Source organism: Oryctolagus cuniculus, chromosome 11 (genome assembly GCF_964237555.1).
Source record: "Oryctolagus cuniculus chromosome 11, mOryCun1.1, whole genome shotgun sequence".
Classification (NCBI taxonomy): domain Eukaryota; kingdom Metazoa; phylum Chordata; class Mammalia; order Lagomorpha; family Leporidae; genus Oryctolagus; species Oryctolagus cuniculus.
In genome coordinates this window covers 39,455,672-39,470,865 of record NC_091442.1, presented here as the reverse complement: position 1 = coordinate 39,470,865, position 15,194 = coordinate 39,455,672, and the positions used below count along the sequence as shown (strand labels likewise).

Below are 15,194 nucleotides of genomic sequence, written 5' to 3'. Positions count from 1 at the left end.
TATATTCACTTAAGAAATTAGTATATGATGTATATCAGCTTTAGCACATCAAGGACACATAGAGAGAACTGATCAATTTTACCAAGTATTTTTACTGAAATGACTGAGGAGATGTACCACATCACCTATGTTCATTACATTAAAATGCAGTCAGGGACACTAAGTTCTTGGAACGATTGATCTCCTGGCCAAAGATGAAAATTCACACCAATGTAAAGTAATTTTCTCACTTGGAAATGAGAACTGAGATGATATGTGATCATTTTGAAAAATCTCTGAGGGGACTTGCTGGTTATAAGAACTCAAAAATGAGTGTTAAGATTTTCTAGAAAATTCATTGTTTAAATAAATATAATTTTATAAAATAAGTATTTAATAATAATGCACTTATAGGTAATACAATTTTATATACAATGAATTTGTCCACATTTCACATTCAAGTGCTGTTTATATAGAATTTGAGAACCTGAAAAATGGCATTTCCCCATTGTTGTTTTGAAAGTGGTATCAAATTTTCTGAATCAAATTGTTTGGCCAATCAAAGAATCATTCCCGTTAGGTACCTTTGTGAGGGGAATTAGTTCAAGTCAATAAGAGGAATTGTTGACTAAATCCATGAGCATTACATTGATTCAATTGTTCCTTATTGGATGATGACTAGCTATTACTTTGCAAATAACACTAAGAGGATTAAAAAGATTTGTCATAGAATCACAAGGTCAAAAATCAGTTCAAAGAAGGCTAAAAATATTCTTTAAATGTAATGTTTAAATGCAGCTTTCCAAAAATCAAACATGTATTTTAAAGCAACCTTGACATCTCCAGAAGTACATAAATGAATTTAAACCTGTCAATGACCTACTTTAATGAAAGAAATTACAACCATCTTAAATAGTTATAATTTACCTTTATGATGGTGCTCAGAAGTTAATTTTAGTATTCAGAAATTAGAACTTGTGAAAATTTAGCAAAATTAACCATAAAGAAGAGAACAGTACAGCATATACTTCAGGTAAATAGAGAACTTAGTTGGCCCATTCCTGAAGGTAATACTATTGCTAAAAATTCATGATGGGCCCTCATATAGTTTAGAAGAACCAGAAGGTGAAAAAGTCCAGTCCCTAGAGTCAATACCATACATACCAGCTATGCTTACACATATTTAAACCTAGATATAACCATTAACGTGGGTCTATGGGTTTATTGTTTCTTTCAATCTCCACTTTTGCCTTCCTGCTTAGTAGACAGAACCTGATTTTGTTTTCTCAGGAGCATGTTGTTTCCTAGAATAAAAGACTGCACGTCACAAATGAATATCTCATCAAGTTCAATGACAATGTGGGTTTTCAGGGAAATTTGCTTAAAGAACACTCATCTTCAGAAGTCCACCTTCTTTATCTTTTATTTATTTTTTAAATTTTGCCTCCCTTATTTAAACTTGCAAGAGCCCCAGCAGTTTTCAGACCCGCTAGGTATGGAAGCCACATATTAGAAGGCACAAACAGAAAATAAGAGCTCGAATCTTCAATGTCCCCATACAACCATTCAAGTCTGTTTAGACAACTTCTACATGAGACAGAAATACATTTCTATAGCCTTTAAGCTTCTATTATTTTTCTGTAATGAGCAGCTAAAGTGATTTTTAACTAATATAACTAGTCAAGTCACTTTTTAGATATAATCAAGGGCAATAAATTAATTATCCAGATAATTTGCCAATTTTAACTTGATAAGATATTTTTGTAGATTCAATTTTTCCTGTCCTCTGTGCTGTTAACAATATTAGTCACCTTTCCTAAAATACTAATATGTCTCTTAAGAAAATAAGCTCTGTGGAAAATTTATTTTAATAATCCTTTCTCCACACATGGTAAGTAATTTAGAAAAAATTACTGGAAATCCAACTCCTAAAAAAATTTTTCCCTCCAAATTCTCCCTTCTAAATAGTATACAAGATATAATTTTTAAAAACTGCAGATTTATGTTTGCTGAAATAATTGAGGAAAGAAAAATAATAAATAGAAATTAGTAATCCCCTACTATTCTATTATATAATAGACATTTTTATTCAATTCTCACAATACAAATTTTAGGTAGTCAACATTAATCCTCATTTTTTAAAGGTAAAGGTACTGATATATAGAGATATCAAGTAATCCCTTCATGGTCTTTAAATAGTAAGTCCAACTCAAATTCCATACTCTTATAATACATTTTTATACAACATGCATTGGCATGTGATGATATAAAGAGCATTTTTTACTTTAAAGTCTTTTCTATTATTTCTCTTTCCATGATTCTGTTAAAAATCAACTGATTCTTAAAAAAGGAACAATAGTTATATCATTAATTTTATCTTCAAAATAAAATAAAAATTATACTGAAACCTTCTGATGAAAGCCAGAAAATTTTTTACAACCCTAAATTTATTTACAGTCTTACCTATTTCAACCTCAAATATGAAAAGAGAAAGTAAGAGCAATATAGGGAGAGAAAAAAGAGAACAGACGAACGGACCTATTTATGTACATTTGAGTCTTATATTCTATTGTAATTGTATACTCTTTTCTCCCTACTATATTATAAATATTTGTTCTATCAAAGTTTTCATGTACCTAACCTACAAATAAAAATATAACTAGTTACAAGATTTTACTATCAAAAATTCCCAGTACAGGACCACCTCTCTTCTCCATGTCACTCTGATCTCGATCTTTCTCCTCTAACCAAGAATAAAGAAAAAACAAAATTTCAATACTAATTTCCTTTTCTTTTCTTCAAAGTCACTCACATATATTAAGGTCTCGAGCTACAGTCATGATAAGCCAAAGAAAGCCACAATATGAATGTAAGCAAAAGAAACCGCAACCTCCAAATGTATTGCTATTTTAGAATTAATATTAAAAGTGATTGTATCATCTGCTAAATGTATGTTCATGTCAATAGCTTATAGCTATTGGCAAAAGGCATAAATACAAAGTTAGACATGAAGAAAAGTAGTATCCCACATATTGAAACCAGTTGAAACAATATTTAGGCCAACTCAAGACATCTCTATTATAAATTATTTTCTGGAAAACTATTTTTGTGGTTTACAACTATAGCAAAATTAATTTTCTTTAAAGTGTCACAAAACTCAATAACCTCTTGTGGTTAGTATAGTAATAAAAATGTATTTCAAATTAAGTGATGTTCAGAACTTACCACCACCTCCTCCAAGAAGACTGGCATTTGCTGTTTAAAAGAAAACAAAGCAAAAGACATTAAGTAATATATGTATAATATAATATGTCAAAATAGTTCAAGAAAAGGCTGGTAATATTAATGTGTCTTACACAACACCTACAAACAAAATATATATTTTTATGGAAAAATAGCCTTTATTACTGTTATAATGTTATGAAAACTAAAACATTTCATTTTATCTTTTTCTGTTCAAATGACTACTTTTATTACATACTTCCCTCCAATATTCAAATTCTTTCATTTTCCATTCTATATCTAAATTAATTTTCTGAGCTCGCCATTTTATCACACTGAGATAGAACAATGTTATTTAGGCAATTTTAATAATTTCAAAAGACAATGTAACAAGAAAGTATGATGATAATTTAAATTAAATTAAACATAATCAAACAAAACTATCTCAAGACATTTTGCAGTAAGAAGTAACTTTTAGACAGTAACAATTTATTACCTTTTATATTAACTTTTTAATTGGGGGAAAGAAATAAATGTTAAATAATTTCATGCCATTTCTTATCTATTTACCAATTAATCCAGCACACATATTTATAGAAACCAAATAAGTAAAAGAAAATTCCATTTGCATTCTTTTCAGAGGTTAAAGTTTTAGACATTTCCATTGTATGTTTTTCCTAAATTATTTAATAACTTTATACCCATGTTTTTCTAAACATAATACCAACATAATAAGACAACAATGTTTTTCTAAACATATAACCACAAATTGTTATAAAATTCAGTATACACTGTACTTAGCTTTAATCTGTAGAGTTCTTGTGTATCAAAGGTATTATTTCATGTCATTGAATAAAAAAATCTTACTGCATTTTCTCTCCTTTGTAGAGAAAAAATAAGTTAACAAAAGATAAATAAGCCATTTTGGAAAGAGATGTGAAGGTCCTTTACTTGAATTTTAGTGTACTGTCCACAGACCAATGCATTGCCCTAATTTAAGAGAAGCAAATTTCAAAGTGCTGATAAGTTAATCAATAAATAATGGATCGTTTGAAGAGCAAATGTCCAAACTCATAGTTCCTTTGAGGTTAAATATTTGATGGCCTGGCTGATCATTGCAACATGAAATATAATATCATGAAAATGTATGGACAGCAAATGCCCTTGAAGGCCTTTCAATATGTCATCTAGAGCGTCACATTTTGTTTCATAGGATCTTCCAAGTATAGGACTGCCTAATTGCTGCTCTTAGCTTTCCTCGGTGCTTTTGTCACAAACACAGACCCAGCAGCACTGCTATTAATCAACCACAAACACACTTCACTTTGGATGTCATAAAATCATCTGTCACTCTATCACTTAGTTCCCAAATCCCTCTGACATTGCAATCAAAAAGTACATAGCACTTGCACAGGTGGTAACCATAACCCAGTGTTCTACCCCAAATCAAACTTTGTCACTACTGAAGGGGTAACTGTTGAAGGGATAAGAGGACAGACATTGAGAATTCTACATGGCTTCAAACCTCTTGATGGATGAAGAGGATTTCATTACCAATCTGTCTCTTGAATAATCCAAATACTTCCCTAAATTTAGCTATGTGTATTTTATAAACCACATGACATTTCATCTCAACTGATATTTTATTTTCATATTTGACCAAGAACAACTTCTCCATATAATGTGAGTGGATTAGGGGAGAAAATGTAGGAAGTAAAATTCCAGTCCTGGCTAACCATCAAGACAGTTTATGGCTATGAGTACTCATGTCTACAAAAGCATATCTGGTAACATTTTAACATCATTACAGAACTATTTTATAAATTCGCAGCATTCTACATAGGACACAATCACTTTTAAAATAGTTTCATATGCATTACTATTCATGTAACAGAGTCTTACTCTAAGCTGCTTAAGCATAATCAAAGCAATTCCAATAACTATAATCCTAATAATGATTTTTCCAAAGAATCCATCAAATTCAAGAACAATTTATTTTAAGGACAATTCTGTCCCTTAAAAAATTTTTAAAAGTTTGACTTTATTAGCAAAAATATATAGACAATTGCTTCAGGAAAAGCAACATAAAATTAGGCAAAAAAGTGAACTTTTACTGTGATTTCTATTATTACTTTGCCAGCACAAAGCACTCCAATAACTGATTACCCAACATTTATTGACCTGGTGTGTTAATATTATTTCTTCCATTTTATAGAAATAAGGATGATTTTTGTGTCTAAAAATTAATACTCATGTAGTTTCTGTTTAATAATCAACAATGAATTGAAATACATTTCAATTAGATCAGAAGCTCCTTAAAGACACGATCTGAGTTTAATGATTTTGTCTACCATCTCAGAGAAACTTCATCTTAATGACCCCCTGTACATGTGTGTTTGTTTCTTTATCTTCTTTAGAATAAGATTATATCAAATTGTGGATCAAATCATGAAAAAATAAAGTTAGTATATGCTACCAGTTATCTTACATTACTGGAAATTCCTAAATGGACTACATGCCATAAAAGTATAAGTAATGCAAGACAAAAGTCTAATTTATCAGACACCTTCCATACCTTTCCTCTAAAGATTTCAAAGATCTCTCTAACTTGTATAGTACTGAAATGTGGGCCATGTGACCTCTATTTGAATTCTACTTCAGTGATTAAATAAACAGCTTGGTGGTTTGGACAAGTCGTCTTCAACTATCTTATTTATCTTCTTACATCAGAAAATTCAGAATCAGTCAGAGATGGAAAACAGGTTTCAAATAATTCTCACTGATTTATTGAAAAAGACTATCTGTACTTCTGATTTGAGAAAGATTCTGAGGCCAAATCTGGGCTCATTGTGAAAGAGTATCACAATTAATTAAGAATGTTGGTTGTGAGTGGGATAGAGGGCATTGAAATGGCAGCACACATGCCATATATTAGGGCTGTCTCAGAAGAGACAGTTTTTCATTCAGTGAAATTTTTCTCAATATCATAAAAGACCAAAAGCAAAACTGCTAACTTAAAATGTGCCAACACTGTACTTTAGCATTCTTGGTAGCTCTTACAGTTTATGATCCTGAAATAATTCAGTCTTTGAAATAACCTGGAACTGGGAGATGTGATCTATGTCGACCATAAGCCAAACTGGCCTGGTAAGTGTCTGAAATATTCCTTTATTCTGCTTTCCCAGTAATTTATATTATCTGCAAAGAAATTATTTGTTTTCCCACACTATTTCCACTCCACCCAAAATGTTCTGTCAAACAAGCAACAGTCCAGGAGACTAATCTTTAAACATTGATTAAAACTATTTGTGCAAGGTTTTTGTTTATATGTCATCATTAGAAAGGAAATTATAGTCGTTTTCATTCTAACAGAATCCTGACCACCTAGTTCAGTTTGTTTATTCTGCTTTCTTGTTACAATGGAGCACATGGGGTGTAAAATGATTGCTGGCAAAAACTTTCCCAGGAGTTCTACCTAAAACATCAGTTTCATTCAAAACATGTTATCCCAAAGATATAAAAGCTGCAGTATCACCTTTTGGAGTGGCATATATTATGTTCCCTATATTTTGAAACCAAAAGTAGGAAGTGCTAAAAAAAAATCTTACAAGATTAAAATCCTAAATGCAAACTTTACTCTAGAACCACTTTACATAGGGAGCAATCATCTCAATGGACAGCTGTGGAAATACAATCTACATAGACAAATACAGCCATCTATTTGGCAACAGACCGCTGCTGTTCCTGCTTTACTAGATTTACACCTTCTAAACAAAATCAACAGAAAGCCAGAGGTTTCAGGCAACTGTATAATTTCCTGCTTTGAAGTTGGCAAAGAGAGGAAATTAAGAATAGGCTTAACTGCATCACATGTAGAAAACAGGCATAAATACATGATTAATACATTACATTTCATGCTTGCTGTGGAATTCAAAGGAACCATTGATTTTTCCAGGGTCTGTGTGGTTTGTATAAGCTGTAACTCACTACAGAGCCACAAATAGAACACAATGACCCCTACTGTTGGTAAATAGGTGAAAAGGCATCAGGAATTGCAAGACTTACTTGAGATTATTAAAAAATAAAACAAATTAAAACAGAATTACTCAGTTGAAGTACAAAGGAGGAGCTGGAACTGCCACTGTTCTGCCAATCTCACCTTACTGGGCTCAGATTCTTAGTACTCAGTGACTTCTAGGAAGACTGAACTGAGAGGAAAACCATTTCTTTGGAAAAACTTCATTCCACAAAGCAAAAGGATAATGAGGATCAAAGATGTTAAGTAACACGTTTAGGATCAGATACTGGAGAATCTACCATATAATAATGCCAACTTAGGTGTTTAATAATACAATACCTTCTTCTCCACAAATTATAAATATGTATAAATTTATGTCCATATATGTAAGGGTACTTTAAGAACTTTGTGGAAAAACAGAATTAAAATATCATACATATTTTCCATGAACTGTTTGAAGTACTCTTGAGAATGTGTCCAAAGCTGATCACAGAACACAATGTGTACGCAATCTGCTGATTGCCACTCTACAGAAATCATCTAATTATTAAAGGGTAAACTAAAGCAGTAGGCAGTTCCTACAGTTATATAATGCATTACAACTAATGCAAAATGAGAGAAATCAGCATGTGCTTCTATATACCAGTGTCATCTTTCTTGACACTATATTCTAGATCAATTGTAATTTTGATAATGATAGTACTGGCTTGGTTACAAAAATGGGATTTCTTGAGTAACCCAATCTGGGCCTTTCCAAAGAGTGAGCAGGCATGTCTAAATAGGGAGAAAAAGTGAATTCAACTGTATATTAGCTTTGTGGTTATACGATACAAGACACTTGAACAGCAGTTTTAACTTGTCTTCGACAAGAAAGGTTTTGAATACAAACCAATTTTCAATTTGAAAACGGAAGACAGGCTTATTTGAGGGAATATGATACACTTTTAGTCTGATTAAAACATAAGCCTGAACTTGCACCCTTATATATACAATTCTAGGGGAGGCTGGCTAATTTGTTTCAATAAAACCAGACAGCAACTTTAAGAAAAAAACTGTTTTACATAACTCCCTTTTTTCATATGTCTTATAATGTTACAGAATACTTCTTTCTTTCCAACAATAAAAGAGTGACTTTTTTTCAAAAGTTTATTTTAGGTTACACTTTAAATAAATAAGCCAAAAAAATAATTCTCAGTCATAGATGGGAAGACTGAGATACAAAGAACATCAAAAGAAAAGGATTTGGAGCTAGTGGTAATGCATAGGGTAGCACGTTCAAGGACACTTATGAAGCTATAAAGCCACAAAGGCAGAGCTCATGCTTGTTGTTATCAACGGCACCATAAATGATTGTTGGCGCAGAGCAGGTACTAGATAAATATTTACAAAATACATAGCTAGAAGGGTGAAAGGAGCACAAAGGAATGCGACAGAGAGAGAAAGTACTATTTCCAGGACAGGTAAGAGGGCTACATAATTTCACAGCCAAGGAAGGCTGTGCTCAAAGGAAGCCAAGCAAGTTCGATTTCAGAAGCTACCATCACGGTTCAGAAAGTTCCTTACACTCCAGTTGATAAATCTCTTGTAGTCTGTTTCTGAATGAGTAATTTAGTAAAATAGTGGTCACACTACAGGTTAGGCAAGAGCAGGAAGTTGATAACCTACATGAATGCATTCCATGGTACCTGGTACATGTAGAAACTCAACATGTAAGCTCCGCATTACAGTGTCACTTCTGGAAACCACATTAGAAGTTAATAGAAACTATTTAAAGTATTCAGACAAAGCTCTAAGCTTGCTTCTCACTGTAGTGTGGGATCATGGTCATCTTGGAGAACCATAGTTCTCTGTCTCTGCTCTGAGATGTTCTGCTCTGGGCCCTCCTCAGAATCTGGGAAAGAAACTTGACTTTTGCACAACAGAGAGTGAGAAACAAGGCCATCTTCAGATGTTTCTAATTCTGTCTTTTGGATGAAGTCAATTTAAAAATAAATGTAAAAGCCCACACCAATAATAGATGAGAATATTTTCATATTAAAATGAGCTCTTTCCTCTTTTGGGTTATTTTGAATATTTGTTTCACAGAGAACATTGGCTGTTTTATGCTAGATATTTACTCTATTCCTCATGACACACTCTCAACTGTTCCCCTTTTCTCTGCCAAAAGATGCTGACCTACACATTTGGGACCAACAGGCTCTCTTACCTTTTTACTCCAGCTGGGTTAAATCAATGGGGAGACATGGAAGGAAATGTTGTAAAAATCCTTGTGTGTGTGTGTTTGTGTGTGCGCATGTGTATCTATATACTGGTGCCTCTATTCTGCGGAATAAATCCACCAAAATTTTCATGGGTAAAAATGGATGCATTTTTTTCAAATTTAAAATTTTTTTAAAGATTTTATTTTATTTGAGAGGTAGAGTTACTGGCAGTGAGAGGGAGAGACAGAGAGAAAGGTCTTCCTTCCGTTCGTTCACCCCCTAAATGGCCGCTACGGCCTGAGCTGCGCCGATCTGAAGCCAGGAACCAGGTGCTTCTTCCTGGTCTCCCAAGTGGATGCAGGGGCCCAAGGACTTGGGCCATCTTCTACTGCTTTCCTGGAACATAGCAGAGAGCTGGACTGGAAGTGGAGCAGCTGGGACTAGAACCGGCACCCATATGGGATGCCGGCGCCACAGGCAGAGAATTAACCTACTGTGCCATGGTGCTGGCCCCAAATTTAAGAAATTTTAAAAAGATTTTTTAATTTATTTATTTGAGAGGTAGAGTTACAGACAGAGTGGGAAAGACAGAGATAAAGGTCTTCCATCCACTGGTTCACTCCCAGTTGGTCCCAATGGCTGGAATGGGCCAATCCAAAGCCAGGAGCCAGGAGCTTCCTCCGGTTCTCCCACACAGGTGCAGTACCCCAAGGACTTGGGCCATCTTCCACTGGTTTCCCAGGCCATATCAGAGAGCTGGATCGGAAGAGGAGCAGCCAGAACTAGAACAGGTGCCCATATGGGATGCCGGCACCACAGGAAACAGTTTCAGCCCACTATGCCACAGCACCAGCCCCCAAATTTAAGAATTTAATACAATTATTAAAATGCGTGCATGAAAATAAATCAAAATTAGCAAAAATTTCACTAGGTATATGCTAGGGAAAGCCCAAACCATCTATATTGTTTCATGTGTGTCAATAACTGATTTGAATTAAAATGTTTCAGCACCCAAAATTAAGTTTAGATAGTGGGGCTGCTTCTGATTTAAACATAAAGAGATTTAAATTCTAATCAGTGAAAAGTTTTTTACTTGAAAAGATGCTGTTTCTGCTTGATGTCAAATACATACATTTTAAAGTGCTCTGATTTAAATTCAAAAATAATAAAGCCATCTCAACTAATGGTGAGACTCTTACTTCCTTTTCATGTTTACTAGAAACAAACCATGAAGGACTTGAACTTCAAAGCAAACTAAAAACTTAACTAGAAAGGATTAGAGCAAGAAAATTCCCAGTACTTTCTAATTAAATTCCTTACAAATTCAAAGTTTACTTCAGAAGCTTAAGGTTAAAGAAGTTCAGAAGATATTAACTTATTAGAAATGTATAGAAAATTTATCAAAAAAATACAAAGAGATGTAAGAATGTTTCAGATCAATAAGAATTTCAAGGCTAAGTATCTTGTTCCCATGATAAATCTGACTTTCCTGTTCCTATTCACCTAAAATTTGCCATTAAGTACCTTCATGTGTGCTAAACAGCCTATTAGGCATGACTGCTTTTATGTGAGAAGCGGAGAAGGCTGAAAAAGGATGGAATGCAATAGTTAAAAATAATCATCAGGTAATTACTCCTGGGGCCTGGCTTCAGCCTGGTACAGTCCTTGCCATTGCAACCATCTGGGGAATGACCCAGTGGATGGCAGAACTCTATCAGTTTCTCTTCCTCTGTTCCTCTCCTCAGTATCAGGAAGGAAGAACATAACAGGCAATGTCTTATCAACCTCACTACATGGTTTACTTGGCATCTTCATTTACCACTGTTTGGAAATGGAAATGATCTAGAAAGTTATTTTAAGTGCTTTGGCATCCAACTATCCTAATTTACATATCTAAATACCATTAAGTATGTAGAATAGGGTCTAGTACCTCTCTAAAATTGCTCATAACTTAAAATAGATAAACCAATATTATCATTAACACCTGGTAAAATATGGCCAGGCATAGGTGGCCACATGGCATTGTAGAATGATGTCAGTTATATAGTCTGACAAGCTTGGGCATGAATCTTAGCTTTGTTATTTACTCATTGTGTAACCTGAAGCACCTCAGTTTTCCTTGTGGTGTTTTATTTTGTTCATCTGTAAAAAGAAAATAAAACTTGCATCACAGATATGGAGAATAATAAGGTAGTGACTAGCTCAGTTCCTGCTACATAATGGATGCTTAATAAATGTTAGTAATCAGTATTACCACTAATATTGTTCATTTTTAATACCTTAGTACTGAATAGGTAGACCTAATTTTATGTAGATAACATACTAGATTTCATTTATGCAAACTTGGGGAACTAAGTTCAGATTTTCATATAGAAATACACTCATACATGGTGAGTAGATTGACTGATAAAAACATAAACACTGATTTAAACAATATAGTCAATATACTCAAAGGGCACCACCAATTGTATTCTAAAACCAAATGGCCAGTTACAAAAGAGTTTTCAGTGAAAAAATAAATTCAGAATTCTAAATTCTATATCTCTCCTTCAAATAAATAAAAAAATTATACACTGAATCCTAACAAAAATAAAAAGTTTATATTTATTTAATTTTATTAGGGGCCAGACATATTACTAGTTCATTTAGTCCCAACAAGAAGACAGATTGTATAGTATTTATTATTCCCATTTTATAGATCAAAAAAATGGGGACACTGGTTGACTAACATGACCAAAACCAAAGGTCAGACCCAGTATTTGAAGACATGAATGGTACTCCAGGGTCATACTCTTAAGTACCTCCCTAAGAAAAGGCATATTCCACAAACTCTACAAAATATAACATGGTAACAATTAAAGTAGAAGATACATAACTCATGTTTCTGTCTTTTTTTGTGTATTTCTTCCTTTTAACCACTGTAATACATGAAGATTTTCTCTAGCAGTGCCAAATCTATCTTAATGGTAAAGAAAACACAATAGTACATTTTTTTTCCTTTTTCCAATCCAAACACACCATTTTAAAGCAATATTCTACTTTAAGTTTGTTAAAAGTCTTGTTACGCAACTAAAGTGTGCTTGGCTCATGGAGGAGCTGTCTTGGTTCCTCACCCTTGCTCATTAACCCTAACACAATAATTGGATCATCAAGCAGTTCTGATCCAACTACTTGCACTAAATTTGACTTGTGACATGGCCAAATTATATAAAAAATGTTGAAAATGAGCTCCTGCATGATTCATTTCTATCAGAAAGTCATACTCTGAATCATCAAGCCAGTGGACAACTTGTCATATACTTTAATAAGCTTATAAAATTAGAAAATATAGCCATTACCAAAATCCAAACAGAAATATACAAATACACTGAGATGATAATTTTCTAAACATCTACTATTTACCAGGCAATTCTGTACTGTATCAGTCACTCTCCAAACAATCTTGTAAAGTAACATGCATTTTACTAAAAATGAAGACAATAAGGCTAATTTGCTTGTCCAAGTCATACACTAGGTAATTATTTCATCCTACTTGAGCCCCTTCATCTAATACCAACTCAATGTCACTTCAAGTATGGCAAACTCTCTCTTAATGAATTATTTTATTTTTCCTAAATTGTTCAAAACACATGAATATCCAATGTCAATGATAGGCAATGTATTGGAATAATGGCAATGTCCAAGGTAATATTATTAGTTTTTTCAATTAAATTGGCCAAATTAGATAGTTTTTATACCTAAAATGATAAAAATAGATTATTTTAGTTATATTTTTTCCTGTGATTTACTAACATTATTATTAAAATCAGTAAATTACAAGCAATAGAATTTGAAGTTATCTATAAAAGAAAAACTCCTTTGAAACACTATATTTAATATTCTGATAACATTATCCAAAAATCAACATTAAAAAGAGGAAAATTCTCAATGCTCATATTGTTTTAGGCAATGTGAACAATTATGTATGCACTTCTATTAATGAAATAATTTTTTTAAATATCAAGGCTTGAGCACTGAGCTAAGTTTAAACATCAAAACAATAATAAATATTACACTAAGGTTCAGCTTCCACCAAGTAAATGCAAACTGGCTAACCTAAGAATTCACGTGTTTACAGTGAAATACACAAAATGAAAGTCAGTATATGCCTCATTTGTGCTGAGTTTTCTATTACTAGACTTCTTATCACTGAATTCAGGTCTATCAAAAATCTTTTTCATACTTGACATAACAAAAGTTATAATATTTTTTCTCTTCTTTAAATAACATATATTTAATAATTCTATTTCAATTTGCAGTTGTCATCTATTAATAAAAAATGGAATTTTAACTGTTCAAAGATATGATAAATACATTATTATATTTATATCAATTATAACAAACTCCTCTGAAAATGAAAAATACAACTTTACCAATATCATTTATTTGTTTACCAAAAAAGACCTATATTTTTCTGTGCACAGGAGACAAATTATGATTTACATCTTGTAGATATCAAAAAATACCAATTATTTTCATTATTATAGTTCCATCAGACCAGCTGTGGATTCTGTAATAGAGATTAGTTTTATTCTGGTGCATTGAAAAGCACTGATATTAATCTCAGACAAAAGTATTAGCATTGGTGAGAAGCTGATTACTGATTACAGAGGATTTTCCAAATTATTATTTAGTAAATCTTATGGGTTAACTAAATAAAACTGAAAATAGTTGTATTTCTCATGTCACTCTGAGACATCCAAATATCAGAAATAAAATAGAAGCAGAAACACTTAATAAGATAATTTATATGTGGTATTCTAGATTCAATGGATTTATTGTCTACCCAAAAAATGTAACCTCAATTTCACCAGTAATGAGTTATGTAATTTTGGGCAGACTCTCTGATGCCCAAGTCTCAGATGCCCTAATCCTATGCCTCAGTGTTTTATTACTTATAAAAATATACAATGTGTGACGGCACCATGGCTCATTTGGCTAATTCTCCGCCTGCGGCGCCGGCACTCCGGGTTCTAGTCCCGGTTGGGGCTCTGGGTACGAGTCCCAGTTGCTCCTCTTCCAGTCCAGCTCTCTGCTGTGGCCCGGGAGTGCAGCAGAGGATGGCCCAGGTGCTTGAGCCCTGCACCCACATGGGAGACCAGGAGGAAGCACCTGGCTCCTAGCTTCGGATAGGTGCAGTGCCGGCCATAGTGGCCATTATGGGAGTGAACCAACGGAAGGAAGACCTTTCTCTCTGTCTCTCTCTCACTGTCTATAACTCTACCTGTCAAATAAAAATTTTAAAAAAATATACAATGCAACTTAATTATTTAACAATTGTGTGTTAAGCAACCACTAGGTGTGGCTGCTTTGGGATAAGTACTAGGTAAGTAAAATAGGCACATTAAATTAGGTAACTAGAATAAACTAATCTACTTGTTATAAATTGTTATTTTTATGGTATTGCATGCATATAATATTTAAATATCGGACTCATGATGTTTTTTTTTTAAGATTTATTTTATTTATTTGAAAGGCAGAGTGACAGAGAGAGAAGGAGAGACAGAGAGAGATCCTCTGTCTGCTGCTCCACCTATCAGAATCATCTGGAGCAAGGCAGCTCTTTTCCAGCTTCTAGAAAGGAGTCCAACTAAGGACTGTGTGTTGTCCTTTGAACAGTGTTTCCCTATAGGTAATATTCTGTTTCCCTTTATCCTTAGTCTCCAGAAGTCTAATTATGGTGTGTTCTGGCATGGATTTCTTTGGATTTTCCTACCTGGGATATCTTAATTTGG

At 33.3% G+C, this 15,194-nt stretch overlaps 1 protein-coding gene across 6 annotated transcripts in view; it reads right to left on the bottom strand.

The window, feature by feature from the left end:
* MACROD2 (mono-ADP ribosylhydrolase 2) overlaps positions 1-15,194 on the bottom strand; it is a 2,173,823-nt gene that overhangs the window by 1,650,132 nt on the left and 508,497 nt on the right. For all 6 annotated transcript variants that reach the window (XM_051846213.2, XM_051846214.2, XM_008256366.4 and 3 more), the window contains one exon: positions 3,205-3,234. In XM_051846213.2, the coding sequence (XP_051702173.1) occupies positions 3,205-3,234 (30 nt within the window). The remainder of the gene's footprint in view (positions 1-3,204; positions 3,235-15,194) is intronic.